Genomic DNA, 24,990 nt, shown 5'->3' with positions numbered 1-24,990 from the left:
CTCGCACGTGTTTTTACTCGACTAGCCTGCGGCAAACATCCTCTCGCACGTGTTTTTACTCGACTAGCCTGCGGGATGCATCCTCTCGCACGTGTTTTTACTCGACTAGCCTGCGGGATGCATCCTCTCGCACGTGTTTTTACTCGACTAGCCTGCGGCAAACATCCTCTCGCACGTGTTTTTACTCGACTAGCCTGCGGGAAGCATCCTCTCGCACGTGTTTTTACTCGACTAGCCTGCGGGAAGCATCCTCTCGCACGTGTTTTTACTCGACTAGCCTGCGGCAAACATCCTCTCGCACGTGTTTTTACTCGACTAGCCTGCGGGATGCATCCTCTCGCACGTGTTTTTACTCGACTAGCCTGCGGGATGCATCCTCTCGCACGTGTTTTTACTCGACTAGCCTGCGGCAAACATCCTCTCGCACGTGTTTTTACTCGACTAGCCTGCGGCAAGCATCCTCTCGCACGTGTTTTTACTCGACTAGCCTGCGGCAAACATCCTCTCGCACGTGTTTTTACTCGACTAGCCTGCGGGAAGCATCCTCTCGCACGTGTTTTTACTCGACTAGCCTGCGGGAAGCATCCTCTCGCACGTGTTTTTACTCGACTAGCCTGCGGGATGCATCCTCTCGCACGTGTTTTTACTCGACTAGCCTGCGGGATGCATCCTCTCGCACGTGTTTTTACTCGACTAGCCTGCGGGATGCATCCTCTCGCACGTGTTTTTACTCGACTAGCTTGCGGGAAGCATCCTCTCGCACGTGTTTTTACTCGACTAGCCTGCGGGATGCATCCTCTCGCACGTGTTTTTACTCGACTAGCCTGCGGGATGCATCCTCTCGCACGTGTTTTTACTCGACTAGCCTGCGGCAAACATCCTCTCGCACGTGTTTTTACTCGACTAGCCTGCGGCAAGCATCCTCTCGCACGTGTTTTTACTCGACTAGCCTGCGGGATACATCCTCTCGCACGTGTTTTTACTCGACTAGCCTGCGGGATGCATCCTCTCGCACGTGTTTTTACTCGACTAGCTTGCGGGATGCATCCTCTCGCATGTGTTTGTACTCGACTAGCCTGCGGGATGCATACCCCCGCACGTGTTTTTACTCGACTAGCCTGCGGGATGCATCCTCTCGCACGTGTTTTTACTCGACTAGCCTGTGGCAAACATCCTCTCGCACGTGTTTTTACTCGACTAGCCTGCGGGATGCATCCTCTCGCACGTGTTTTTACTCGAACTAGCCTGCGGCAAACATCCTCTCGCACGTGTTTTTACTCGACTAGCCTGCGGGATACATCCTCTCGCACGTGTTTTTACTCGACTAGCCTGCGGGATACATCCTCTCGCACGTGTTTTTACTCGACTAGCCTGCGGGAAGCATCCTCTCGCACGTGTTTTTACTCGACTAGCCTGCGGCAAACATCCTCTCGCACGTGTTTTTACTCGACTAGCCTGCGGGATACATCCTCTCGCACGTGTTTTTACTCGACTAGCCTGCGGGAAGCATCCTCTCGCACGTGTTTTTACTCGACTAGCCTGCGGCAAACATCCTCTCGCACGTGTTTTTACTCGACTAGCCTGCGGGATACATCCTCTCGCACGTGTTTTTACTCGACTAGCTTGCGGGATGCATCCTCTCGCACGTGTTTGTACTCGACTAGCCTGCGGGATGCATCCTCTCGCACGTGTTTTTACTCGACTAGCCTGCGGGATGCATCCTCTCGCACGTGTTTTTACTCGACTAGCCTGCGGGATGCATCCCCTCGCACGTGTTTTTACTCGACTAGCCTGCGGCAAACATCCTCTCGCACGTGTTTTTACTCGACTAGCCTGCGGGATGCATCCTCTCGCACGTGTTTTTACTCGACTAGCCTGCGGGATGCATCCCCTCGCACGTGTTTTTACTCGACTAGCCTGCGGCAAGCATCCTCTCGCACGTGTTTTTACTCGACTAGCCTGCGGCAAACATCCTCTCGCACGTGTTTTTACTCGACTAGCCTGCGGGAAGCATCCTCTCGCACGTGTTTTTACTCGACTAGCCTGCGGGATGCATCCTCTCGCACGTGTTTTTACTCGACTAGCCTGCGGGATGCATCCTCTCGCACGTGTTTTTACTCGACTAGCTTGCGGGATGCATCCTCTCGCACGTGTTTGTACTCGACTAGCCTGCGGGATGCATCCTCTCGCACGTGTTTTTACTCGACTAGCTTGCGGGAAGCATCCTCTCGCACGTGTTTTTACTCGACTAGCCTGCGGCAAACATCCTCTCGCACGTGTTTTTACTCGACTAGCCTGCGGGATGCATCCTCTCGCACGTGTTTTTACTCGACTAGCCTGCGGGATGCATCCTCTCGCACGTGTTTTTACTCGACTAGCCTGCGGGATGCATCCTCTCGCACGTGTTTTTGCTCGACTAGCCTGCGGGATGCATCCTCTCGCACGTGTTTTTACTCGACTAGCCTGCGGGATGCATCCTCTCGCACGTGTTTTTACTCGACTAGCTTGCGGGATGCATCCTCTCGCATGTGTTTGTACTCGACTAGCCTGCGGGATGCATACCCCCGCACGTGTTTTTACTCGACTAGCCTGCGGGATGCATCCTCTCGCACGTGTTTTTACTCGACTAGCCTGCGGCAAACATCCTCTCGCACGTGTTTTTACTCGACTAGCCTGCGGGATGCATCCTCTCGCACGTGTTTTTACTCGACTAGCCTGCGGGATGCATCCTCTCGCACGTGTTTTTACTCGACTAGCCTGCGGGATGCATCCTCTCGCACGTGTTTTTACTCGACTAGCCTGCGGGATGCATCCTCACGCACGTGTTTTTACTCGACTAGCCTGCGGGATGCATCCTCTCGCACGTGTTTTTACTCGACTAGCCTGCGGGATGCATCCTCTCACACGTGTTTTTACTCGACTAGCCTGCGGGATGCATCCTCACGCACGTGTTTTTACTCGACTAGCCTCCCCATCCCCGCAGGCTAGTCGAGTAAAAACACGTGCGAGAGGATGCATCCCGCAGGCTAGTCGACTAAAAACACGTGCTAGGGGATGCATCCCGCAGGCTAGTCGAGTAAAAACACGTGCGAGAGGATGCATCCCGCAGGCTAGTCGAGCAAAAACACGTGCGAGAGGATGCATCCCGCAGGCTAGTCGAGTAAAAACACGTGCGAGAGGATGCATCCCGCAGGCTAGTCGAGTAAAAACACGTGCGAGAGGATGCATCCCGCAGGCTAGTCGAGTAAAAACACGTGCGAGAGGATGCATCCCGCAGGCTAGTCGAGTAAAAACACGTGCGAGAGGATGCTTCCCGCAAGCTAGTCGAGTAAAAACACGTGCGAGAGGATGCATCCCGCAGGCTAGTCGAGTAAAAACACGTGCGAGAGGATGCATCCCGCAGGCTAGTCGAGTAAAAACACGTGCGAGAGGATGCTTCCCGCAGGCTAGTCGAGTAAAAACACGTGCGAGAGGATGTTTCCCGCAGGCTAGTCGAGTAAAAACACGTGCGAGAGGATTCATCCCGCAGGCTAGTCGAGTAAAAACACGTGCGAGAGGATGCATCCCGCAGGCTAGTCGAGTAAAAACACGTGCGAGAGGATGCATCCCGCAGGCTAGTCGAGTAAAAACACGTGCGAGAGGATGCTTCCCGCAGGCTAGTCGAGTAAAAACACGTGCGAGAGGATGTTTGCCGCAGGCTAGTCGAGTAAAAACACGTGCGAGAGGATGCATACCGCAGGCTAGTCGAGCAAAAATACGTGCGAGAGGATGCATACCGCAGGCTAGTCAAGTAAAAACACGTGCGAGAGGATGCATCCCGCAGGCTAGTCAAGTAAAAACACGTGCGAGAGGATGCATCCCGCAGGCTAGTCGAGTAAAAACACGTGCGAGAGGATGCATCCCGCAGGCTAGTCGAGTAAAAACACGTGTGATAGGATGCATCCCGCAGGCTAGTCGAGCGAAAACACAGTAAGAGTAAATTGGGGTAAATATACCAGACAATAATTAAATAATTAATAATAATAAAAATAATTTTTAATAATTCGATATCGCTAATGAGTGAATGTATTTGATAGTAAATCTTATAAAATTTATTCAAAACATCCGCCGTTAAAATTCAACCAATAGCTCGATAGTTTAAGCGACTGATTCAGTAACTGAATTTAGTCGATAGTTTTCAGTCGTTTACAGGTTATTCTCGTATTTACTCTTATTCTCGATGTTCGCTTGTTAAATGAATAGTAGGACATTATGGGACAGTACAGAGATATTAAATTTCGTGATTGAATGATTTTGTCTTTATTTAATAATAAATTCATACACTACGTTATAAATATAAATGTACACAATTTATTTATATCACATATATAGTTTATATTGCATAAATAGCAATAAGATTTTAACATCCAATATGAATTAAAGTATTGAAATATCTATTACATATTTCATTACTTGCATATTTGCACGTCCTGTGATAATTATGTATTTTTAACCTTTTCGTTTCATCGTCTGACACTGTCTGACACTGACATTTGAAATTTCAAGATGGCGACGTGTAAACAGTCGACTGAAAATAGTAACCCCACCACTACTAAATTCAGTCGATAGTTTAAAAAATCAGTCGACTGAAAATAGTAGTTGAATACTATCGATTTAGTCGATGGTGCCCATCACTAGTTCAATTTGGGCTAAAAAGCCGTGCAGCTGCGGCTTATGGCAATACCGTATCCATAGTATATATCAGTATATATATATATCAGTGTCCTGAATGTCTATCAGCGTCTATCAGCTCCATCTGTAATCGAAAAAAACATTTGGATCTGCGTGGCGTGTGGATCCAATCACGTGGATCCATCTCATCTGCAATCATCTGCAATCCATCTGCCACCACTGCGGAAATTTTAGGAACTTTTACGCGGTGCATCACTGTCACAATCATTCTCACCCATTCTCACCTTCGTTAGGTAGTTCGGTATCTGTCTCATTCATGGTACATATTATGCTACGCCAGTTTCCGCTTTGTGATCATGGACTTTTATAAGACTGCTCGTTCTCGAAAAAGATAGCTTCGTTGCGAGACGTCGTTGAAAATTGTTTGGCTTGTCGAAGCTGGTTTGTTAGGCTTCTCCGCGAGTTATTACCTCGAAGGTAAGATAATCATACCCGTCCCGTCAAGCTGCATGATTTATGGGAAAAAATAGAGTGACATCGATAATCAATAACAAGTTGAATAAAATGGAAACATACCGATTATCAAACAGCTTTACGACGCCTTCTGTACACAGTCTACGTGACGTATCTTATTCTTTTTTTTCTCTCGATTTCGCGACGAAAAGAAACCGTGGAACATAAAACTCGGTTTTCTCCTCGTTCGAGACGGTATCACGCGCGCAGTAAAGGTTTGTCTTCTCGTCAAAGTAACTGTGTTATTCGTCACATATTTGTGACAGATCGATCCCGACGAAAACGTAAATAGCATCGTTTCTATTTCGTTCTCCGTGTACGAGTTCGTCACTATTTTGAGTCGCGTTCTGCGGATGCCCTTTTTTCGAATAGTGCCATTCAGAGAATTTAGTTGATTAATCGCGCTCTACTCCACGTACATATTACGATTTATCTCGATCTCTCGTTGAAGATTTTACCGTGATGCAGAGCTACTTGACACACAGACACCGAATAGCTCGCGTTCCTTTACTATTATTTCGCATTATCAACGCGAAATTTCCATATTTCGCATTCTTGCGCAAAAAGTCGTGTACACTATTCTCGGAAATATCGTGTTCGTATAAATTTCAGCGAATAACATACTATTTCGCATATGCATCATTAAGAATTATTGTAATCAGAAATTTGTTTAATATCAACCGAAAGTACGAATTGTTGGAGAGCATCGTTTCGACGGAACACAGTGTGTATTGCGTTTCAGGACAGAGATTCTTTTTTAAATGGAAGGGCAAACACGTTGAATCACGATGGAAGGTCCGTTAGAGATTAAAGATTCTACTCCAGGAGTAGTAGAGGAGCCTATAAAGTCCGAAGCACCCGTGCAGCAGAATCCTGATAGTAGCGACCGGAGCGACGGCGCTGTTTCACCGCCGCCGAATTGCAGTATTTGTTTAGGCAAGCTGGTGAACACATCGTTTACGGACAGTTGCCTTCACCAGTTTTGTTTCACTTGTCTGCTTCAATGGTCCAAAATAAAAACGGAATGTCCGCTGTGCAAACAGACCTTTAAATCCATTATACACAATGTTAGATCGGAGGAAGACTACGATCAATACCATGTACCTAGAGAGCTGGCAACTACGTTGGATATCAATTTTGATCTTGGACACGCGGTGGACGTCGTCGGACATCGTTTTCATTATAGGTATATAGAGTGAAAATTGTGTAATTCTGGTGAATTTCAAATTGGCAATTCCATGCGATAAATCGTTTGAATTTCTTTTCTAGAACAACTATGACAGGCCATCGTCGAAATCCACACGAAGCGCTGCTCATCGATCGGGAACAAGTGGCGAGAAGAGAACTGTCGTTGCCAAGCATAGCTCCGCCGCCGCCAGTTCCCATGAGAGAGCGTCTACGTACACGAGCAAACTCTGCTGTTTATCGTAGGTCCATTTATAGGCATGGAATTTGGGCTACAGCATTGCCCGATGTGTTTGGCCGTTTCCGCGAATGCAGCGCAGATTACTATCGGTTAGTATCTGCTCCGCTCAAGTGCCAACAGTCAATCTACCACATATGGTATATAACCGTACTTGGTTCGCAGGCGAGAACCAAGAGAGTTGAACCGACTGATTCCTTGGTTAAACAGAGAACTACAAGCGTTACTCAACAACAATGCAGCGCACGGCGCGTACGTGATGAGAATTATATTAGGAGCCCTTAGCCAGTACGACATTAGGAGCCCCGAGTTCCGAGATCTGGTGCACCCATATTTTGGAACGTTTACCGATCACTTTGTACACGAACTACTTAATTATGCACGGACTAACTTTGATCTACTTGGATACGATCAGTCTGTGATCTATTTGCGTCAAGGTACAGCGGCGGTGATTTGTTGATTCTTGATTCGATTTATTACGCAGCCTATTTGCCGGCCAAAACAGGTTGGTAAAATATTTCGAAATTGTGTTGCAGGACTTTCGAGGGAATACGTACCAAATATTGATTCGCCAGCATCCAGTAGCCAGAACAGTATTAGTTCTGACGATTCGGACGTCCGAGTTCTGGATGAAGCGATAGACCTCAGAATGAATACTGTAGCGCCCAGCACAGGACCCCATACGTTTAACGTACCTGGTACACAGATTTTGTTGAATCTCTGCGCGAACTTTATGTGGTTCTTTTAGGTTGAATAATTCAAATTTATAATCTTTTCGGAAATTAGAACGCTAGGTTTAAAATCGCGTTTCGTTGACCAGGTCCGAGTACCGTAGGACAGATGCTCCAATTGGATATTCATCGTTACAACAATGTACCGGACGTCCTGACCATTTCTTCAGACTTCTCTTCGTCCGATAACGATGATTGCGAAGTTATCGGTTACGTGAAACCTCGCCACGAGAGAACACCGGAAATCATAGAGTTAGTATCTTCGGATCCTGAAGAAGTAAATGTTTCTACTCAAGCATCGAACGATAATGCACAGTAAGTTTATATAACTGCTGCAGGCAATTGCCTGCGTTCAAACCTGCGTTCGCAACGAATCACTAATCCGCGAATCACATTTCCCCAGGTCTTCCACGTCTACATTTTATTACGGAGACAATTCGACTCAACCCGGTACATCCCATACCGTTAAGAAAAGAGGCTCTATCCACTCATCGTCTACGGAAAGCGACACCGACTCGGCGGACGACGGTTACGTTATTTGTAGAAGGAGCAGGAAGTATCAAAGTCGTTCGAGAAAATCAAAGAGGAGCACGACCACCACCAAGAGACGAAATCGTTCAGGCGAAACCAGGATTCGTAATCGAACGAGAAATTTGTCGAGTTCCGAAGCGGAGAGCGATGCGAGGAAACGAGTGGCGGTGAAGAGAACCTCGCGTACGATAAAGAAACGGATAAGCAGCAGCAGTAGTGATTCCAGTTCCCACGAGAGCGAGATCAAGGCGACAATGGACGACAAGAAATCAAGATCTTCGCAATTCTCTACGAAAGGTACCGCGCCGCGTGTTCGGAAAGATTTGATCAAGAAGGAAAGTAGTCTGTATTTGAACGACGACGACGAGACGTACAGCAGCGACAGTAGCAGCGAATCGGACGAGGAAACTGGCAACGCTAAATCTCGTACACCGAAGAGATCCAAGAGGGCGGCATACACTACTAGCTCGAGCGATTTTGAGACAACTACTAGTAGAACCGATAGAGTGACCAGAACCAGAGGGAAAGCCAGACAAACCACGGACACGAAGGATTCTCATCGGAAGGAATCTAGGTATAAGGATGATTGGCAATCCATGCCAAGAAGTAGCAGCTCATCATCCGCTTACGAGTCCCAGAAAGAGAAATGTGTCGTCAGTTTCAGGCGAAGAGAATCTCAACGAGATCATCCGCCGAGTGACGATGATAGCAATTCGAACAGCAGAGACGTTTCAAGGAAGAAATTAATTTTATCGAAGAAATCGAAACCGCTGAATTTGAGCAGTTCGAAGCAGTCTGACGACGACGATCGTTTCCGGTCCCATAGCCAGTGCAGCAATTATTCAAGTAAATCGTACACGCATAAGAAAAAATCGAAACACAAAGACAAGCACAAAAGCAAGAAAAGAAAACGGTCGAACAGTAGAACGTATAGCTCGTCTAAGCGATCACGATTAACACGACGACATCCTGTTTAAAAGATTCACACACACACACACGTTCGCGCGGCCCATTGAAACATTCCGATTCGATGAATGATTCAGAGACTTCAGACAGATGCAAAAATAAAGAATAAAGAAGCTTTCGAGAGAGATGTTAAGAGCCATAGAAGATCTCAGGGTAACACCAAATCAAAATCAATGACATCGCGAAGATGCATTTAATCGTTGATTGAAAACTCCAGTAAGCAGAGGAACGACCCTCAGAATTGAACAGATTTATACTGATCCTTTTTCTAATAAAGCAGTCGTGCGCGCATAAACTATAAACAATGATGTGAAGCATGGTGCACCGGTTATTTGCGGTTTAGAGGCAACATACATTCTTACTATTACAAGAAGACAAGAAAAGTAACCGCATTATACAAAACATGCATTCGTATTTAATTTCATTCCTTTGCCTTACGATACGAGGATGGCTTCCATTTCTGTTTGATAATATTCAAAAAGAAGACACGAAGAATCTGTATAAAAATTCCGCGACATTGATATATATATAGTTCTTTCTCCAGTTTATACATGCTTTTTTCGGTATAAATCGCGAGATTGGTTTTTTATTAAAAAAGAGAAGTAAAAATAGTTAAATAAAAGTACCCAGGTACAGTGTCACGGTTCTGGATATACATAGTGTGTTATAGAACAGCGCATATTCTACACACACAAGAAGATTGTCTGACAGATTACAAATGATTATCTCTCACCATTATCTTCATCAATGTACAATAAACTTGGGTATATCGTTCATTACGATCTTAATTCCCAAAGAATGTTCTGTAAATATATACGTGTATCTTATAAACAAATAATTTAATTAAAATGTTTACACAAATATCAAATTTTTTGTTAAGTAGGTAAACCTAGAAATGTTATATGTATAGTAGTATATATTATACATGTTATCTCGTAAATAACATAAAATAACTGGTTTGTAACGGGTAATGCTGACTCTTTTCCCCTCTTTTCAAGGCTGTTACGTGTTTTTCACTCTACGTGTTGACGGCGAGTTTCGATCGTAGCTTTTTTCTTCCTTTCCTCATTTCCTCTTTCTTGTTTTCTTAACGAAATTTCTTTATTCCTCCATTATTCGTACATGATCGATTCTTGTTAATATTTAATTTACAGAATGCGTTTGCACGCGCGCGCGATTCAGGCTCTGAATTACGTGAAATGCACTCCCTCTGCGTTGAATACATGTAAAAGGCTAAAATAAAAATTGTATTATGAAATCGAGCACACGAGATTATGAACCAGTGTAAACGCGAGAAATGTTATCTCACCTGATGAAATCATCTATATCCATAGTTCTGGCACGTTTATTTTCGGCCTCTGCCTTTAGCAAAATATCGTTCACCATTTCCTTAATATCGAATCCTTCTGGTACCGTCTATATACACACATCGTAAAAGAGATATCATTTTAAATAGTTCCTAAATGATTCTTATCAATTCTACAGCATCCAGATTACCTTGTTATTAAGACTACAATGAAGCTTATAATTTTTCTCCAGCATCGTTAGTACCATAGTTTGCTTAAATGCTGCGGAAAGAGTTTTGTTTTTTCTAACAAACGCGATTCGCGTTAAACCATCCCATTCCTGATAATTAATAGGGGGTGGTGGGTTGCGAGGTTCTATTCTAACTACATTAGACTCGACTTTTGGCGGTGGTCTAAAATTATTTTTTCCTACTTTCATCAGCATATCCACTCTAGCTAATAGCTGAGTATTTACGCTTAAACGACAGTATAATTTATCTCCTGGTTTAGCCACTAAACGTTCCGCGAATTCTCTTTGAAACATAAGTACGGCGCATCTGTGTAGATAACATATATATATAATGTGTGCCGATCAAGATCAAACCTAACAATTTCTTCTTGTATACATACCGATATATTTTGTATATAGTATATATTTCTTGGAAAATTACCTGAACAGTGGTCTGTGCAACAGCAGTTTAAATACCAAAGGCGACGATATCTTGTACGGTATATTGGCTACGCACAAATCGAAAAAGGGTAGTTCCGCCGTCTTGAGAACGTCTCCTATCATGATCTGCAGTTTAGCTTGGTACGGCGTACCTTGCACACGTTTTTGTAACTCTGCTACCATTCTAGTGTCCAATTCGCACGCTATTACCTTCTTGGACTTGTCTAATAATTTCACTGTCATGTTACCGGTACCAGGACCAATTTCCAGTACAACATCCGTCGACTTAACAGCAGCTTTCTCAACCATGCTTTGAATGATCAATGGATTTTTCAAAATGTGTTGACCGATGTCCGTGTTAAACATAATACCTAATACGCGAACAAATACAATCATTTTTATTTATATAGTTATTTTTACGATTTTTACCTTGTAAATGTAACCTCATTTTCTAGCGAGAAAGATTTTTCATACCCTGCCTCGCCGCCACATCCTTATGCACGCGGAACTTTTTCTGTACTCGAACTTTCGGCATCTTGCTTGTGTTGTTTTCGGCAACTTGCCTTGGAACATGTACAAAATCCGCAAATAAAATAATGCCAAAATAACGTATCACAGTTGATCACACAGTTGATCACGTGTCAACCACATCAACAACAGTCCACATGGCACATGGCAACATGGTGGTAACAATGGTAACAGGTAAATCCAGGTAAATGCCACCGTGATGATGATGGTAAACAACAGTGTAAACAAGCTGAACAAGCGAAATTATGTAAATAGAAGCAGATGTTACGCTCTCTCGTTGAACAGTGAAGAATTTCGGAACTACATCGAACGGATCGGTATTGGTGAACGTTGGATAAGTTAGAATATGGCATATATTTATAGAAAGACATTGTATTATATATATATAGATAAAGATAAAGATATATTGTATAATTTATATAATTATAGTATTTATAAGGTGTTACAAGCTATATAGTTTATGCTCACTATATACTATATATAAGCCTAATTCAAAGTTTCTTGAGATTAAGTACTTGATCTTCTAATTCTGCTATTTTCTAGAAATATTTCGAACGTTGTCGATTAGTGTTCGAATTCGTAAAACATAGTTGTTGAACGCAATGAGACGACGTTCTGAATACCTTAAGATATTCCTGTGTCTGAGATTCTTTCGATGCTTCCGTCTCTGCTAATAATATTTTGTACCTCTTTTCTAAAAATGTCACAACATTATCCACTTCGCTTTGCTTTTTAGTATTTAGAACCATACAGAATTCGTTCTTCTGTTCTTGCAATTGTATTTGCAAGCTTTTTATCTCCAAGTCTTTGTTCTGTGCAAGGCAATACACGGATTACGTAAAATGTATATAAAATATATAAAATGAATATTGAATATAGTATAGTACTTTTCAAATTACCTGGATTACTTTCAACATTTTCTTCTCGTTTTCATAGCTACCTTTCTCCGCTTTAGATTTGTCAAGCTTTACAATAGCTTTCTTCGTTTCGGAAACTTTGGAAAACAGATTCTCGTATTGTTGCCGCGTCTCGCATTCTATCTCACTTTTCCAATTCGTAAACTCGTCCCTCAGGCTACTATAGTGCTCAGCTAATGTAGTTTGCGATGCTTCTCCCTATAAGTAAGTACAATATTTAAGTATAATATGCACAAACAATAACGTATTAATTAAAGCACATCAATCACACATGATGTGTTTATGATTATACATCTTTTATCTTTGTTTCCAATTTCATTTCCAGAACAAAAATTTTATTATTCAGCATTTCTATATCTTTCTTTTTCTCCGCATCTCTCTGAGACAACTCAGAGTCTTTCTTCTCAAGATATGACTCTCTCATTTCTAATTCTTTGGTTCTCTGCTGTGTAAATTGTTCAAACTGATCGTACAATGTCTTAATTTTTTCCATCAATTGATTTTCCATTTCCCCAGCTTGTTCGTTCTGCCAATTGAAAATATCTGTCAGATTTTCTACTCGAAAAATAATAGCTTTTCTTCTTACCTTACCATGGATGATATCTTCCAATTTCTCATTTATCATAGATACGCTAATCTCCAATGCTTCGTTCTTCGATCGAGCTTCGTCCAACTGATCCTTCAACTCGTTGAACTGTTCTATAACCGTAGAATGATATTCCTCCATAACTTCTTTACAATTCTTCTCGAGCGACTTTCTCATCGTTTGTACATCCAACAGCCTTTAACAATTAAACAACATAAAAGACATAAATTCCAGCGCTGTTTTTCTCTCCGGTTTTCTATTACATTTCCACGCAAAGTAAGTACTAACTTGGTTTTCAAAGCAGCAATATCGGATGTTAACTGGCTAACGCTCGAGTATAAATGCTTATCCGAATGAAAACTATACTTCTCGGGTTGTTCTAGCAGCAATTGTTTCCTCAAATACTCGTTTTGTGTCTGCAGTTCTCCGATAATCGTATTCAGCGTATCGATACGTTGTTCGTAAACTTTTAACCGACTCTTTCTCGTTGCGTTTCGATGATGGTAAGAACCGACAACAGTTGGCGGTGCGTTATTAGAATCCAAACATTGTCCCATACCACTACTAGTGTCCATTTGACGGTGTTTCGTTAACAGTTTGCTTCTCAATTGGTGTTGTCTTGTTGTACATTTGGTAGACATTTTGTAGGTGTTTAAAGTACTATGAAACGGTCTTACGACGTAGTTTGATAGATCACTGCTGATAGACGAACCGGTACAGATCTGTATTATATAGATTGATTATGTTTTATTACCATGATTACATAAAGAAACGAATCGTAGAATACTAGCATACTTAGATACCATATGATATGACTTGGGCAGTGGCAAAAGTAGTCCATTGGGCGGAAGTCTGCTGAAAATTCCTCCGACACGACCTGTTCTCAGTTGTCTGCATAACTCCAGGAGATACTCGTTTCTCAGACGACGTTGCGAGGTCTCGTGCAATTTCTCAAGCCAGTCCCTACATAATTGCACACTCTCGGCAGATGTCAGTTGCAATATGTAGGGTCTAACATGCGACAGAATCTCCTTATAAGTTTCGTCCAATTTTTCGACTTCTTGGTCATTGTACTTTTCAATTTTTTGCATGGTCCTTATTCCTATCGTTTATTGGTGTGACGAAGGATCGAGATCGAGATGAATAAAAAACGGCATTTTTAGAAAGTTATCACACATCTTTCAACGAATCGTCGCTTTTGTTTCTGGCGTCGAAACGATAATTTCAAGACGGTCCCGAATCGTGGCAAAGAACGTGTAAATATATTTAAATTTATCATTTATTATTATACTCTCTCTCTCTCTCTCTCTCTCTCTCTCTCTCTCTCTCTCTCTCTCTCTCTCTCTTATATATATATATCTATCTGATGTATGTTCGAGATCTTTCTTCTATTATATTGTACAGATGTTTAACACGTTACATCGATAAATAGAGATTGAAGACAACTATTAGATTAGTTAATAAATATGCTGATAAAAAAAGATTCCATGAAATATATTATCTACCGCGTACAATCTTTGTTGATCGATAACATTTTCAGAGGATCTGCGAAGAGGTTTTCTTAGTAGAAAAAATACTTGCATGCTGTGTGTGTGTGTGTGTGGGCGCGCGCGCGTGTGTGTGTAAGAAACGCTGATAATTCGAAGCAAGCATAGCACAATAGAGCCAACAAGTATGGTTATTGAGCTTGATTATTGGGTCGAATCATAAGCAACTTCTGACACAGTTACGGATGAATGTGACGTTTGCTATTTTGGGAGAAAGCTACGTGACTTGTATGTCGAGTGTCGAATAAATGCAAACAGTTGGTTCAGCTGCTAGTCGAAATAAATTTCTGAAGAAAAGAAACAGCAGTTATCAATGACTCAACCCAATATTATATATTATAATAATCCCTTCGTAGCCAAGTATCACAGAACAGCTCGCAAAATGTGACAAAGCTCGATGATGAAGACATTTATCACGATAATTCGTTTCATACTCCCATAAGCCAAGTATTAAAATAATCGTCCATTCTTTTATAAAATTATATACAATATCCCGTGTGTTCAAACACGATTCGTTACTTCTCTTAAAAATCTATTCTTTTTTCGCTCCGCTACGCGACACTATACTTATAACGGTAAAATTGTACAATTCGCTAGATTCTTCGTACTTTCGTACTTTCTGTTGCATCACATATCAGCCTATCGTTTTCTGTGTTTCTTTTACTTTTGTTACCTGTGTCGATAAGAGTTGGTCATTGAGATGCGCAAGCAGAGATTTCTGAGAGATATTCGCCGCTAAAACCCTATTAGATACGACTATTCAACATAATTTGATTTTCTGCAGTCTGTTTTAACTCTACCAGCTTCCCCTTCATAGGATGAATATTTGTACCTATCCACTCGTCCACCATCGTCGAAAAAAATATACTTTCCATTTGAAACCTAAAGTAGCCTTCTAAGGAGGATAACTCCAATAATAATCTGCAAAAGATATAATCGTCGCGTTATTGTCTGCTGTTTGCCTATACACACAGATTATTAGAAATAATTTCGATCATGACGAACATACTCTGTGAAAACAGGAATCAAGTTCTCTAACTGCATGGGATTTGTATAATTGTTTGCCACTTGCCATGGATTCATCCACGTCGATATCCTGTAACATCGTCGTCGTAACACATCTTGCAACAAGAAAAATAACAAGGTCGGAGCTGCAAATTCTATAAATTCTTACTTACTGTTCGCTAGCAACGATATTATGATATTTAGCTCTAAAATTTAAAAACCATTCTACACCTACTGCAACCTGCCATCCGGGATAGAGCAAATTACTAGGTATCGGAGCAGGCCTTGGCTGCGGAGTTACGTGCAAAGGATGATCTATGTATCCTAAGTTTTTAGCCACTTGATTGTGGATTTGTTCGGAATAACCGTGGAGCCAAACTTTCAAGCATAACGCTAGCGATGGTATCGCTGTAGGCAATAATTCGCACAGTGTGGCATAGTGGTCGTACCTAGAATTTGAATACGGTAGAACACAGTTACAAAGGTAATCGCGCGCGCGAATGGAACATTACCTCGACCAGCCGGTGAAAGCTGTTCCTCGGAATTCGTGAACTTTATTCACGTGTATACTCAATTCTTCCAGCCACTTCTCATGATTACTTATATGATGCCTTATAATCGGAATATGCTGCGAAGATCCGGTAGCACCCTTAAACGCTGTAGCTGCCCACATACGTGGAAAGATCGCGGTATACTTATCCCACATTCCTACCACAAACAATTTCATATTTTTCTCTGTTTATTGATTGATCTTGAACATAAAGCTATCCGAGAAAGTATCTTACCGTGAGGTAACGCAAAGTTATCCCTTGGATTGTAGTGCCAAATCATGGGCTCCACATATTTTCCGATATAGTGGTCTGCAAATGATAAAAGAAACTTTCGTGAAGCAATTAAGTGTGACGCCGATCAACATGTACAAAAATTATGTACTGAGATACCATTCAAAACCTGTAAATCTATCGATCTCAACATATCGTCCCAAATGATAATCTTCAAGTAGGGATATGTTTCTTGCACGTATTGCGCAACAGCCAGAATATGTTCCAGGTACAGAGACGGCTTTCCGTATTTGCTAGAGGCAGCGCGTCTCGCGCACACCGTGCACAGACCTAGATGCCAAACTTCGTCCGCGCCTATATGCAAATATTGGATATCCGGATGAAAGCCAACTATCTGCCGAATCAAGGATTTAATCAAAGGCAAGGTTCTCGCGTTGGATGGACAAATTGAACTCGGAAAGTGCTCCACTTCTCTCAACGATTTCCATTCGTTGTGTTTCAAGACAAACTGCAATCGATACCCAATTGGATTAGAGTAATCAATGTTTCAGTTACTCGCGAGCATTACAACCCCGAGATTTCACTCACTCACTCACTTACCTCCATATGACCAAACGTTTGTACTAAAGGAACGATTGCTAAACCGCAATCTCCAGCTATCTGTAAGATATGTCTAGCCTCCTGGGCCGTGTAGCCACTGGTGAAATTGCCTAACCCATTGCTCCCTATGAGAGACAGCTCCCGATTGTATGGAAACGTGTCTTCCCATTCTATGAGAATGCCGGTGGCACCCCATGTCCTCAAAAGTGGAAATAACTGTGGAAACGATTGTATTAAACGATTGTACCGTGCTTGTTCTTCTTCTATAGAGCACATCAAGCCACGGTACGCATGTGGAATATACAATATGTCAGGAGTATGTAACTTTAGTTTATAATATCAGTTCAACTGTGTGTGTAGACAAGATTAGAATTTTGTGTGTGGTTGTCAAGAAGAACGCAACATGTCGCATGCTTTCACTTTCTGGATATTGTCATTTAAAGTTTTGATCGCTAATGCTTCCAAGTGTTAAATTCCATTATTTTTCGGGAGCCTTTCGAATTTGTTTTCACGAGTTTCTTCATCTGGTAAATATCTGGTAAATCCTATACTATAAAGCTCGATTAACCCTTAGCGCTCGAATGGTGACTCACCGACGAGTCACCGCTAAAAATTGCTGTACCATTGTTCAAAATATTATTTACATTATTATTACATGCTGTGGTATGTGTAATCAATAGACTGCAGATCGTTATGCATTTATAGCTTCTGAAAATTTTCAAAGAAGGGCGGAATATAAAACAATCAACGCACAGTATTATTTTTCTCAGATCTGCAAAGGCTACTCTCTACCACTGGAAATAAAATTGTACTTTATTCCACTTTCAGAAAAATTCAAAAATTGCATAAACATCCGCAGCCTACTAATAATCAGTTACTATAAACATTTAAGTAAGTATTGCATGTGGTACTATATCAATTCCATATTCGTATACGTTCGTAAAGATGGAATTATTCTAGGTCGGACGGAAATGTTTCATAGTCCGAGTTGAAATAGCTTCGAGTGCGTAAACTCGAATTTTCGTGAAATTATATGATATGCGGCATTTTCCTTGCAATCACAGACAATTTTCTGTGACACACATACGAATTCCTTTTCAGAACATGAAATGTAACAGTTGATTTTCGTAAATGAAAACGTTACGCAGTCGTAACACACACACGACGAACAATAGAAAAGATATTATTATATGTCATATGTATAGTTAGGAATGTTAGGATTCACACCGATAAGTAAATATATACGGCTGTCAGGTGAAGAGTACAGTGGAGTACAGTGTGTAAACAAACAATACAATTCGGCACGGTAACAGACCTTTTCGAAATAACAGACTCGTGGTGGAGCACCTTTCAGATCTAAATGAACCAGCCTGGAACAGAAAGAACAATTTTCTGTGTCGCGTCACATACCCTTGGTCAAACGATTTTCGACGAATTTCTGTCAACCAGTCGCACACGTTTACCTGTGCAAGCCAAACGTCAAGTCGTCCATCTTTCCTCCATTACTAATATTACCAGATACTGCATGATTACTACAACGTTGGATAAAAAGCGTACGGTATTAAATTACCGTACGCCGTACACACACACGGTTCTCTCCTTACGAAATTCAAACACATTTTTTCATCCCATATATATTATTTATAGCACAGTATTCCCAATTTTTCGTTTCGTTAAATTTTCATTTTACATCTCGACCGAAACACGCGGGTTTTCATTCAAATTTGAATTTTTCGCTACGGTAAACACATCCAGTCTGATAAGGATTAAATAAAAAAAAACAAGGGTACCGCGGTAAAAAACAGTAAGAAATAACGAGTCAATCGGCGAAACTGTTTCTCCACGAAATATAACTTTATTTCTGTATGTAGTTTTTACTTCAGCCTTATATAAAACGCGTTACAACTGTACGCGTAATATTATTAATTCTCAGACATACAGGTATTATTATATGGTCATGTCTCGATAAACGATACATCTTGAGTGGAATGGGCGCACAAGTGCAGCTTGCGAAATTGCAATAAGTATGATCGACGAGCACGTTGCACGATCACAATATTTCTGTTTATACAATTTTTTATGCTTCTGGAAATCTCAATTTTCTCTCTCAGATTAATATATATATACTTGCATATGTATCCGACGTTCCTTAAATTGTCTTAATATTTTTCCTGTTTCAAATTACATCCATCCATTTTTCTCATAAATTCATATAAAAAAAAAATCCGCAGTCTACTCATTACAAACACAAATAACAATATAATGGCGACTAGTATACTTAGAAGTGCTATCGCGGTTGGCACTCTCTGCGTAGACTCTGGTGTGCAAAAACCAATTCTGAATCATTGAGAATCGAAAAAAGGTGAAACGGGCAACCAGAAAGAAATATGTTAAACAATGATTTTTTATTATACACAGTCACGCGAAATAATTCGCCTTTTTCTATTTTTGGATAACATCATTATCCCTTTTTTTTAAATATATGTATATATATATGTGTGTATATATTAGGGGTATGCGAGATTCCCGAGATGATTCGGGATTCCCGAAAGTATTGCGTTATTCGCAATTACTTTCTACAATATTACCAACATAAACATTCCCGGCTAATTGCGTATAAGATATGTAATCTTCGAGAACACGCAATGGCAATTTCAGATTCTTGTAATTATTGGAAAAGTATGCAGAAACTTGAAAATGTCGGGAATCACAGATATTTTCGGGAATTCCGAGACTTTCGGGATTCCGTCCCGATCCAGCGAGAAATTCCCGTCCCGACCGGGATCTCGCACACCCCTAGTATATTTAAGAATATATATATATTCACACATATATATATATACACACACACACACGTTATTTCGTTTTTACAAAATTTCATTCACCGAAGGATGGCTGACACGACGAATTAGATCAAAGAATAATTTTAGATAATCACTTGTACGTAATTTAATGGTAGAACTACATACTACAAATTTTATAGAAATAGGTGGAAAAATAATCGATTAGAGAAAGGAATCATGACTGTGCGCGAGATCCACCATCCTTGGTGTGTCTCGTGTTGATACAAGTGTCAGAGGGCAGGAATTGATAATACAGTTAGCGATATACAATGATGCGATCGGTTGTTTAAAAAAATTGAGCTAATCTTAAAAACTACACTTACGTTATTTTTTAGGACACGAGAACAGGGAAATCGATCGCCGTGTGCGCCAGCGTAAACATTTCATCGAACGCGAAACATAACGGGGGGCTGGGGGGGGGGGGGAAATAATAGTGAAACGAGAAGTTACAGCGAACACGAATTACATCTCCTTACATCATTAACATTCTTCAGAATGTTCACAATTAAAAGTTCGAACAATCACGACAAATATTTAGACTAACATAACGACACATTCCATTGATCTAGACACTATATACTCTTTCTTATTTTGTATTTTCGTAACAGCGTGATTAATTACTAGTTTTATCTCCGCAATCCCATGACCAAAGCGTAATAGTAGAGTCGTTCGTTAATTTACACTTCGAATTTCGTATATGTATCATATCCTCGTCTACCATATTTTCTTTCATCGATTTTCGTTCCGAGGCCCTTGCTTTAGTTTCTTTTTTTAAAAAAAAAATATATATATATATATATATATACTTTTCCGCCATGCAGTTGACGCGCGTCCGACCGATAAAACCAAATTTCTGTGTAGACCGGACGAAATTTCCGAGATATTGTCATCAGTTTCCGGAACAGGTTTTAGCTGTATATCTCTCTTAGGATGCTCCAATTGGGACTTCCTTGATAATAAGTCTACCGCCCATGATTCATCGTGATTGAAATAAATTAATTACATGATCTAATGGGTTTTTTACACCTTGGCGTTTCGACCGTACTCCAAAATTTGTTTATGATAAAAAAGAAGATACCTGAAAAGGAAAGGTTTTTTCACTGGATCCTTGGTAATAATAATACATACTACATAACTGCGGACTGTGCGGACTGATTGGCCAGTGCTGCGCGCGCGCGCGGACTCACCCCTCACTAGTCAAGACGTCTTTTAGTCTTGCTCTCGTGATTAAATGATCATCGCATTTAAACCATTGATCTCTTTGCTGCCGTATAAAGGCAGTGTAGTGGCCAGTCTCCAAAGAACCTTCGTGATTTATCACCGCGAACAGCGAATATCTGTTATCGCTGAACGCCGCCGCCGTGTCTTCTCCTCCGTTCTTTGGCAGGCCATCCATCATCATCATCGTCGTCGTCGAGCTATTGTTGTTACCGTTCCTTCTGTGAGACATAAATGGCGTCATGTCCAATTGTTCCGGGAACGAGATGAACGTGGAGATCTTCTTGTCCTGTATGCTAGAGTGTTCGAATCGTTTCAAGTGAAAACTGGCCACGATAGGAAGCTGCTTCATCGTCAGTTGCTTGGTGCTCTCTTGGTAGGTCTGACAATTGCTACATTTTATTTTAGCGCTAGATCCCAAATGTTCTGCACGCGTGAACCTCTCCAGGCAATCCAACAATGAGGTAGGAGGACCAGAACCCGAATCGGAACCCGAAGCGCTAGCTGCTGGACCCAGATCCAACGATATATCCCAAAACGGATCTATGGTAGTCGATACGCCGCTAGAAAAACGATTACATTTGCGGACAATTCTCTTGTGCGTGGTCAATTCAACTCTGTCTCTCTAGTATTTCTCAGGGTGCAAAGCCGAATCGAATCTCGAGATATTACCAACTGTGTACCTATTGATACATATACTCATACAGTCTCATAATTAATGGCGCACACTTTGCAAAAAAGTTATTTAGAGTGTGCGCCGTCAATTGATGAGACTGTGACCGGTGTTCTACACACAATAGACGATTATTGTAATAATTAGTAGACTGCGGATCTTTATGCATTTTGAATATTTTCACAAGAGATACCAACAACAACAGATATACAATGTATAACAACAGAATTCGACAGAATTTAGTACGATTTTTATTTATTTCAGATCTACAACAAAGGCTACTATACCACTGTGAAAATACGATTTTATTTGATTTTACTCTGTTATAGTTCGCTCAGAAAAATTTCACATTGCATAAACATCTACGCAGTCTGATAATAATCTAATTAGACTGCGGATCTTTTTCGCAAAATAAAAATGTTCTGCATTGATTGTGGGAATTTTTCTCGTATTTTACTATCATTTCATATTTCACCCCCACAGAGATAACTTGTTCGTAAATCCATAAAAATCTGCAGTCTCGACGATCAATACACACAGTCTCTACGAGGCTCTTACACCCTGCGAGCTTTGAATTTTCTTTTCCGTACTTGCATGCCTGACAAACCACGTCGCTCTGTAGCCCGCCGGTGAAGATCTGATCGATGATACAGTTACAATGATGCGGATTATCTTTCACTAGAATCGGCGCTGCCTCGCAATGCCTATGCAAAACGTCGAGCGTGGCTATAAAGAACTCGTGGGCATCCTGCTGTTCGTAACCTGCTAAATGTCTGGCGTGTGTCCATATTAAATGGAGAAGCTTGTGAAGAGTCAACGGTGCTTTGCTACCAGAATAAAATTCCTGAAAAAGATGGGACACTTCGCAGACTAGGCAGCGGCTGGGTTGCGGGCAGTGATGACGGTCAGCAAGGAAATAATCTCTTAACAGCGGTGTGTGGATTAGGGCCTGTACGATGCAGTTCATGAAGCATGTACTTCCAAGATTTATAAGTCCTCTTAGACCTGAAAGTTTATTGGTAGGTGTGTTGTTGGTTAACTAGTATCTTGGTTTTACGGATTTTGATTTATCGAAATGAGATTGATTACCTATAGTGGAATTTTCTACCACACGCCTTCTGCGCGGATGTTTCCTCAACAACTCTGCCTCTATTTGCGTCGGTTCCCATGCTCGATAAAATTCTCCAAAGCTCAGCGATTTTGCGGATTCGCTCCACTGTGCCTTGGCAACGGCTGATAACTCTCTATCGTATACGTAATCTCCGCATTGGAAGCACAGGATATTTCCGTAACAAAGATCCACCGCTGTGTGACATTACACATTTATTGTATATGAGAATTAAGAAAATAATTCATCGAATGGGACATATCGTATTCTATCTTAGGTCGTTTCACAAGTATGAAACTAAACAAACGTGTTTGAAATTTGCATTCTATTTGTCAAGTTTCATATATAGTTAACGCGACCTGATATAGTGTTACGGAATTACCTAGAAAATGCTTTTTCGTCTTGGCATGTTCCTGTATGTGACCTTTTACATAGCAGCCAAAGAATATGCAGTGAAGACAAGAATGAAGACGGTCCTTGTATGTTTTACATGTATGACATAAACAGCTTACAGCCTAAAAAATCGTAGGAATTGCTTATGTAATATCATTCGTGCAAAAATTACAGAAATAAATTAATGTTGCATCGACATGTGATAAGAAACTAAATATATAGTGTTCGAGCTAAGTTATGGGATATTCTTGTGTCCATAGAAGATACGCGCGGAGCATATGGTACTATGGTACAAATATGGTACGGTACAAATTCATCGTTTCAATGCACTCTGTAAAGCGTAATAAAACATTCATCAAAGCAACGCGCGCGGTAGTAGTGTAGTACCAGTAGAATCGTAAATCTGCGATACCGTTACTTTACGCGAGCAACAAATCTGCCAGAATTTCTTATCGGCCGAGTAAAACCATCTGCTGCGGCCATTTTTAAATCCGTCTTTACTAGTCTTTACGCACCACGACCGTCCATCAAAGTAACGACTGGTAACCTGGACTACATACAGATCAAACTAATAAATTACACCGTTCACGGTGTTTTCATTGACTGCGCGGCATAAAAATTATTACATTTCACAGAGAGAATATCGATCGATTCCACGCGATCGAAATTTGTCAGGAACAAATTACGGAAACGAACAAAAGATTAGGGAAAAGACTGTCGGCAAAAATCTAATCATCGGAATACAAATCATTCGCAACAGTAAACAACGGTCACGTATTTGCGGACGGGATTGTCATTCCTTCTATAATTTGCATGGCTCGTGACCGAGTCCCGCGAATAGGACCACGTACATAGAACGACAAAGAAAGAAAACGATCTCGCGATTTCTGATACTACGGAGATTTCACGATGTTACGACAACAATTTTCGATTCTTCGAAAAGTCTGTTTGTTTGGAAATCATTTTGATAACGCGGCAGTAGAAGAATGAAACAGGAGAGACGATCGAGAGTCGGGAGGTAACTCTCTGATCGTCAGGTAACGACATATGTACATCTATAGCAGGGTTTCCCAAACTGTGCTCCGTGAAAAAATTTTTATTGAAAAGATTTATTGATTATGTATCATTACTACATATATGCACACTGCAGATCTTTATGCATTTATGACTTGTATAAATTTTAAAAAAATACTAGAGTATCAAATTTGACAGAATTTAGTATGATTTTTATTTCGATTTTGGATCTAACAAATACAAATGCTATTGCCAATGAAAATAAGATTTCATTTGGTCCCACTTTCTTAACACCATCAAACCTACCGACCATCAAAAGAGTGACTGATGTGTACAGTATTATAAAAATAACTCTATTAAATTTATCATATATTATTTGAGATTTTCACTATAATATATACTGGAGTCAAAAACTAATATATTCAATAAATTCCCCTGGACGAAACACCGTTACAATTTCAATAATCATCAAATAAAATATCTAAAATGGGTCATTTGGCCCCTCGTGGTAGGTTTAGCGTTGCGAAGTTGGTTTGCGAAAAATGAAAATTGCATAAACATCCGCAGTCTAGTCACATTAATTATCCTTCGAGTTACACGATTAAGGTGTGCTCCGTCAAAATTCAAAAGCTCCATCAGGCAAAGAAATTTGGGAAACCCTGATCTAGAGAGAGAGAGAGAGAGAGAGAGAGAGAGAGAGAGAGAGAGAACGGGGCGTGCAAGTGAAAGTGAGAAAGAGACAAAGACGGAAACCTTGACCACGGATCACGCGAGAAAAAGATAGTCGCACCTTTCTTACGCGTGCCTCGGTCGACGTGCTGGTCACGAAATAAGAGTGTATCACTTTGTACGGCTGGATACCCTTGGCTGCTTTGAAATTATTCAAGTGTATGCAGCCATGGTCGCTCATCTCAGGTTGGCGTGAGCGACGCTGTCCTGTCCACTCCTCGTCAGCCTGAACGTACGCAACGGCTGTTCGCCGGCG

General features: G+C 41.2%; 5 protein-coding genes and 1 long non-coding RNA gene across 13 annotated transcripts; 1 reads left to right on the top strand and 5 right to left on the bottom strand.

The window, feature by feature from the left end:
* Window positions 1-3,978: 3,978 nt before the first annotated feature.
* On the bottom strand, window positions 3,979-5,772 carry LOC143215414 (uncharacterized). 2 transcript variants are annotated; one of them, XR_013010378.1, is made up of 3 exons: window positions 5,248-5,772; window positions 4,956-5,176; window positions 3,979-4,795 (listed from the first exon to the last, which is right to left on the bottom strand). It is a non-coding gene; the product is annotated as an uncharacterized LOC143215414 (long non-coding RNA). The 2 variants fall into 2 exon arrangements; XR_013010377.1 differs by lacking the exon at window positions 5,248-5,772 and having other exon boundaries at window positions 3,979-4,890; window positions 4,956-5,086.
* LOC143215404 (uncharacterized) lies at window positions 4,980-10,095 on the top strand. 3 transcript variants are annotated; one of them, XM_076437514.1, is made up of 7 exons: window positions 4,980-5,148; window positions 5,910-6,370; window positions 6,454-6,699; window positions 6,773-7,044; window positions 7,144-7,305; window positions 7,428-7,653; window positions 7,742-10,095. In XM_076437514.1, the coding sequence occupies exons 2-7, from the start codon at window positions 5,973-5,975 to the stop codon at window positions 8,844-8,846; spliced, it is 2,409 nt and encodes an 802-aa protein (XP_076293629.1). In that variant the 5' UTR covers window positions 4,980-5,148; window positions 5,910-5,972; the 3' UTR covers window positions 8,847-10,095. The 3 variants fall into 3 exon arrangements, with proteins under 3 accessions (XP_076293629.1, XP_076293628.1, XP_076293630.1); XM_076437513.1 differs by having other exon boundaries at window positions 4,992-5,148; window positions 5,927-6,370; XM_076437515.1 differs by lacking the exon at window positions 4,980-5,148 and adding an exon at window positions 5,177-5,399 and having other exon boundaries at window positions 5,927-6,370.
* On the bottom strand, window positions 9,658-11,396 carry LOC143215410 (putative dimethyladenosine transferase). The gene is made up of 5 exons (XM_076437524.1): window positions 11,266-11,396; window positions 10,793-11,162; window positions 10,333-10,678; window positions 10,145-10,251; window positions 9,658-10,068 (listed from the first exon to the last, which is right to left on the bottom strand). The coding sequence occupies exons 1-5, from the start codon at window positions 11,324-11,326 to the stop codon at window positions 10,026-10,028; spliced, it is 927 nt and encodes a 308-aa protein (XP_076293639.1). The 5' UTR covers window positions 11,327-11,396; the 3' UTR covers window positions 9,658-10,025.
* A 13-nt stretch (window positions 11,397-11,409) lies between these two features.
* On the bottom strand, window positions 11,410-13,949 carry LOC143215405 (uncharacterized). Of its 5 annotated transcripts, none has more exons than XM_076437516.1 (7): window positions 13,626-13,949; window positions 13,111-13,544; window positions 12,823-13,018; window positions 12,529-12,762; window positions 12,219-12,434; window positions 11,943-12,131; window positions 11,410-11,548 (listed from the first exon to the last, which is right to left on the bottom strand). In XM_076437516.1, exons 1-7 carry the CDS (start codon window positions 13,911-13,913, stop codon window positions 11,426-11,428), a joined length of 1,680 nt encoding a protein of 559 aa, XP_076293631.1. In that variant the 5' UTR covers window positions 13,914-13,949; the 3' UTR covers window positions 11,410-11,425. The 5 variants fall into 5 exon arrangements, with proteins under 5 accessions (XP_076293631.1, XP_076293635.1, XP_076293634.1 ...); XM_076437520.1 differs by having other exon boundaries at window positions 13,618-13,758; XM_076437518.1 differs by lacking the exon at window positions 11,410-11,548 and adding an exon at window positions 11,655-11,858.
* A 150-nt stretch (window positions 13,950-14,099) lies between these two features.
* On the bottom strand, window positions 14,100-18,434 carry LOC143215408 (hexosaminidase D). Its single transcript, XM_076437522.1, has 9 exons — window positions 18,220-18,434; window positions 18,072-18,126; window positions 16,757-16,972; window positions 16,316-16,664; window positions 16,160-16,234; window positions 15,887-16,082; window positions 15,548-15,823; window positions 15,379-15,465; window positions 14,100-15,290 (listed from the first exon to the last, which is right to left on the bottom strand). Exons 1-9 carry the CDS (start codon window positions 18,246-18,248, stop codon window positions 15,116-15,118), a joined length of 1,458 nt encoding a protein of 485 aa, XP_076293637.1. The 5' UTR covers window positions 18,249-18,434; the 3' UTR covers window positions 14,100-15,115.
* Window positions 18,435-18,882: 448 nt separating this feature from the next.
* Window positions 18,883-24,931, bottom strand: Not (ubiquitin carboxyl-terminal hydrolase nonstop). Its single transcript, XM_076437521.1, has 6 exons — window positions 24,796-24,931; window positions 22,981-23,113; window positions 22,580-22,795; window positions 22,081-22,495; window positions 20,787-21,380; window positions 18,883-20,677 (listed from the first exon to the last, which is right to left on the bottom strand). Exons 1-6 carry the CDS (start codon window positions 24,913-24,915, stop codon window positions 20,620-20,622), a joined length of 1,536 nt encoding a protein of 511 aa, XP_076293636.1. The 5' UTR covers window positions 24,916-24,931; the 3' UTR covers window positions 18,883-20,619.
* Window positions 24,932-24,990: the final 59 nt, after the last annotated feature.

This window comes from Lasioglossum baleicum, chromosome 13, assembly GCF_051020765.1.
Source record: "Lasioglossum baleicum chromosome 13, iyLasBale1, whole genome shotgun sequence".
NCBI lineage: Eukaryota > Metazoa > Arthropoda > Insecta > Hymenoptera > Halictidae > Lasioglossum > Lasioglossum baleicum.
Note: the sequence above shows the minus strand (reverse complement) of the source record. Positions and strands in the feature narration are given on the sequence as shown.

Coding starts and splice junctions, on each gene's coding strand:
- LOC143215404 (XM_076437514.1), top strand. CDS start 5,973: ATGGAAGGTCCGTTAGAGATTAAAGATTCTACTCCAGGAGTAGTAGAG. Junction 6,371..6,453: donor GGACATCGTTTTCATTATAG/GTATATAGAGTG, acceptor TTTCTTTTCTAG/AACAACTATGACAGGCCATC. Junction 7,045..7,143: donor TGTGATCTATTTGCGTCAAG/GTACAGCGGCGG, acceptor ATTGTGTTGCAG/GACTTTCGAGGGAATACGTA.
- LOC143215410 (XM_076437524.1), bottom strand. CDS start 11,326: ATGCCGAAAGTTCGAGTACAGAAAAAGTTCCGCGTGCATAAGGATGTG. Junction 10,679..10,792: donor TTGCACAGACCACTGTTCAG/GTAATTTTCCAA, acceptor TTATCTACACAG/ATGCGCCGTACTTATGTTTC. Junction 10,069..10,144: donor GATATAGATGATTTCATCAG/GTGAGATAACAT, acceptor TTTTTATTTTAG/CCTTTTACATGTATTCAACG.
- LOC143215405 (XM_076437516.1), bottom strand. CDS start 13,913: ATGCAAAAAATTGAAAAGTACAATGACCAAGAAGTCGAAAAATTGGAC. Junction 13,545..13,625: donor TGCCCAAGTCATATCATATG/GTATCTAAGTAT, acceptor TATATAATACAG/ATCTGTACCGGTTCGTCTAT. Junction 12,132..12,218: donor AAATGTTGAAAGTAATCCAG/GTAATTTGAAAA, acceptor TGCCTTGCACAG/AACAAAGACTTGGAGATAAA.
- LOC143215408 (XM_076437522.1), bottom strand. CDS start 18,248: ATGGACGACTTGACGTTTGGCTTGCACAG. Junction 16,973..18,071: donor GAGTCTGTTATTTCGAAAAG/GTCTGTTACCGT, acceptor TCGTTTCCACAG/TTATTTCCACTTTTGAGGAC. Junction 16,665..16,756: donor AAACGTTTGGTCATATGGAG/GTAAGTGAGTGA, acceptor TATCGATTGCAG/TTTGTCTTGAAACACAACGA.
- Not (XM_076437521.1), bottom strand. CDS start 24,915: ATGAGCGACCATGGCTGCATACACTTGAATAATTTCAAAGCAGCCAAG. Junction 23,114..24,795: donor CCGAGGCACGCGTAAGAAAG/GTGCGACTATCT, acceptor ACGATTTTTTAG/GCTGTAAGCTGTTTATGTCA. Junction 21,381..22,080: donor GTGGTTTGTCAGGCATGCAA/GTACGGAAAAGA, acceptor TCGTTTTTCTAG/CGGCGTATCGACTACCATAG.